The sequence below is a fragment of the Propithecus coquereli genome, unplaced genomic scaffold, assembly GCF_000956105.1.
Source record: "Propithecus coquereli isolate 6110/MARCELLA unplaced genomic scaffold, Pcoq_1.0 Scaffold292, whole genome shotgun sequence".
Taxonomy (NCBI): domain Eukaryota; kingdom Metazoa; phylum Chordata; class Mammalia; order Primates; family Indriidae; genus Propithecus; species Propithecus coquereli.
The window spans coordinates 363,157-366,304 of record NW_012148530.1 but is presented as its reverse complement, the minus strand read 5'-3'; the positions used below and the strand labels follow the sequence as shown (position 1 = coordinate 366,304).

Here is a 3,148-nt window from a genome sequence, read left to right as displayed (position 1 = left end):
TTTAGAGGAACTCCATAATAAAAATATTATAAAGGTTTGATTTTTAACTGACCATTGAAGGGGGAATGAAATCCAGTTAATGTGATTTCCCTCGCATGTTTTCTTTTATACAATGCAATGCCTTTGACATTAGACAGGGTTGGATAATCTGAAAGAAAATAATAAAAATAAGATTAAAGTATTTACATCTTGTGCATTATTTTTATTCCCTGGATTGTAACTTGTTTTGTATTATAAGGCAGCAAGTTATTTCTACAACATTGTTTTAATAAATTTGATAGATTTGGGTGAAAGCAGGAACACAAACTGTAACGGCTTGCTTTTCCACTTTAATTATAGGGGAATTTCCCTATAGAAACTTTTTCTCTGCAAACCATGATTATAAAAAAGATTACGTTTTATAAGATAACTCATATCTCATATATAGACTGGGAAAATAAAGAAAGTCATTTTAGGCCATCCATTGGGCTATTGAAAAAGACCCCTTTTTTGTAAGAGTTATTGTTTTAATGTGCTTTTAAGGATCTCATTTCCCTAAGACCCACAGTATGTATGAATCCTCTAAAGGCAAGTCCCTAAACCAAATACTCTGCGTACCTATTCACTCAGACACCGGAATAACTAGCTTTGCTTATTTCCCCTGTCCTGTCTGCCTTCCTCTTTCCCCACCCCCCACCCTAACTAATTGACTTTCTACTGTTAGCCATTTTTGCCCCACTACAGAGCTACTCCTGATCACTCTGAGGTCCTAGTCTTCCTGTCCTTGTTTCTGAGAAACACACTCCCACCAATTTCCAGCAGCCTCATGACTCTAGAAAACATGCTTCATAGTGACCAGGTTTTAAAAAGGAAATCTTTCCCCTTGAGGACATGGTCTTTTTTCTGGCTTTCCCACTTTACAGACAAAAAGATGTAATAGTTAAAATTAATTAATAGACCTATTTTAGGGGATTTTTATTGATAACTTTAAAGTGAATTCACCCCCAGTTTTGACTTAATTTGACACAAATATGAATGTCAAACATACCAATCATCCAATAACCAATGTTTTTGATGATGAAGATTAAGGTCAACTTTGAGGCATTAAAAGAAAAAAAAGGGAAAATGAAGTAAAGCCTCCACTTAAGAAAGGCTTTCCTGTCCTTTGTTATAGCTGTTTCATGTATTTTGAGACCTAGATATCTATGTATGAGCAGACAGTTCTTTACAGAAATGAATGTATCAAATAGTGGGATATTACATCTAATGGTAAGAGGCTCTGGGCAGAAAGGAAGGGAGATGAGAAGATATATAGTCATGCAGCGCTTAATGATGGGGTATGTGCTGAGAAATGCATAGTTAGGCAATCGGGTTTTTGTGTGAACATTATCATGTGTACTTACACAAACCTAGACAGTATAGCCTATCATACATCTAGGCTATATGGTATATCCTACTTCTCCTAGGCTACAGACCTGTATAGAATGTCACTGTATTGAATTCTGTAGGCAGTTGTAACACAATAGTAAGTGTTTGTATATCTAAATATAGAAAAGGTACAGTAAAAAATACGGTATTATAATCTTATTGAGCCACCGTTGTATGTGTGGTCTGTTGTTGATGGAAATGTCCTTATGTGGTGCATGACTGTATTACCAAAGGTTCCGTTCAATCATCTCTCCACCCAGGGCTGCTGCTGTTCGGAACACAGCTCCTTGGAAGCCAAAGTTTTTGAGCTCTATGTTAGGAATAATCAGTGTACTGCTAGATTGGAGTTTCACTAATAAAACTCTCAGGGTGGGTCAGGGAGAAGCAACCTAGTACAAGACTAGACCAGTAACTGAGGAGGATTTTGTCTTAGAAAACTCATTCTCAAGGAGTCTGAACTCTAAAACAAGGCATTTTTAGTAAAAGAAGTTTTAGTCCACCGCGTGCATATTGGCTTATCATTTATTTAAGAAACCTCCCCTTCTTAGGAACTGAAAATCAACCTCTTCAGAACGTAAAAGTAATAGAGGTAGAGCTTGTGAATTTTTTTTTAACTTTTGTGATTATAAAATAAATTTTGTTATTCACTATAAAGATGGTATGGAAAAATTGAGTGATTTCCAATAATATTGTTTTTTGTAATTGCAGTCCTTTTGGGAAGAATTAACTTTAATCAAATTGAGCATATAGATTTTTAATGAAAAAAAGATCACAATGAAATTTTATATTTAAATCAATTCAGAATAGGAAGAATAAATGGTTTTGCTTCTTTTAAAATTGCCTAAATGTAATTGTATATGAAATACATGAGCTCATTAATTATTCAAATGATTCCATGGTTTTCCTTTATGAAATTCTATCCCTAAGTACATTTGGTCTGGTTAGGTATCATACTTCATCTTTGCGTTAAAAAAGTATTATTTTGACGAAGTAGGCTATCTTTTACATATGTAACTGCCTCAAGTAATTGTTAAACATTCACCTACCAAAGTTTAGAAAGAATCCTTTCATTCACTAAATTTCACTCACATGGAACTAACTAACAAAGTTATAATAGATCAATGACAGAAATGCTAGCTAATGATCCCAGTGAAAATTTAAATGCGTCTAGCAATCACTCCACAATCCTAAATATTGCACCCTAGGAGGATACCGAATATCAGTTAGAGAGATTAATGTTACTGAGGGTTTCTTGGCTACTGAAGCCCACTGGAGTTTCTTCCCCACCTTTTATAAACAGTGAGGTTTATAGTGTTTTATAACCATGAAATTAAAGTAGGCAGAATTGATAACTAACCTCAGTCCCACACCATCTGCTATATTGATAGATAAACACTGTCAGTGACTTGTTTATCTTAACTTGTACCCTGGAGGAATTAAATGCTATTATGAACTATATTGTAAAATCCCTGTACATTCGATGGGAAATCAAGATTAATTTCAACCTTGCATTAGGAACAATTTAAATAGTGTTCTCTCCAAATGAGCTGCAGAGTTAAGATGATTTCTATTTTTTTGCTGCCAAAATTCTTATGCAATATTGGCTGAGAACTGATGGGGACTGAAAACTGTTTTGTATAATTTATATGAAATGGTAAATGCATTGTAAAAGATGTGGTAAATCAAAGACAAAGCAATGATTTAAAAATAAATGTCAGAATATTTGAAATATAATAATTTG

General features: G+C 34.0%; 1 protein-coding gene across 1 annotated transcript in view; it reads right to left on the bottom strand.

The window, feature by feature from the left end:
- Window positions 1-26: 26 nt before the first annotated feature.
- GFRAL (GDNF family receptor alpha like) overlaps window positions 27-3,148 on the bottom strand; it is a 43,321-nt gene continuing 40,199 nt past the window's right edge. Inside the window, 1 exon segment of the mRNA XM_012648705.1 lies at window positions 27-148. Within this exon segment, the coding sequence (XP_012504159.1) occupies window positions 27-148 (122 nt within the window).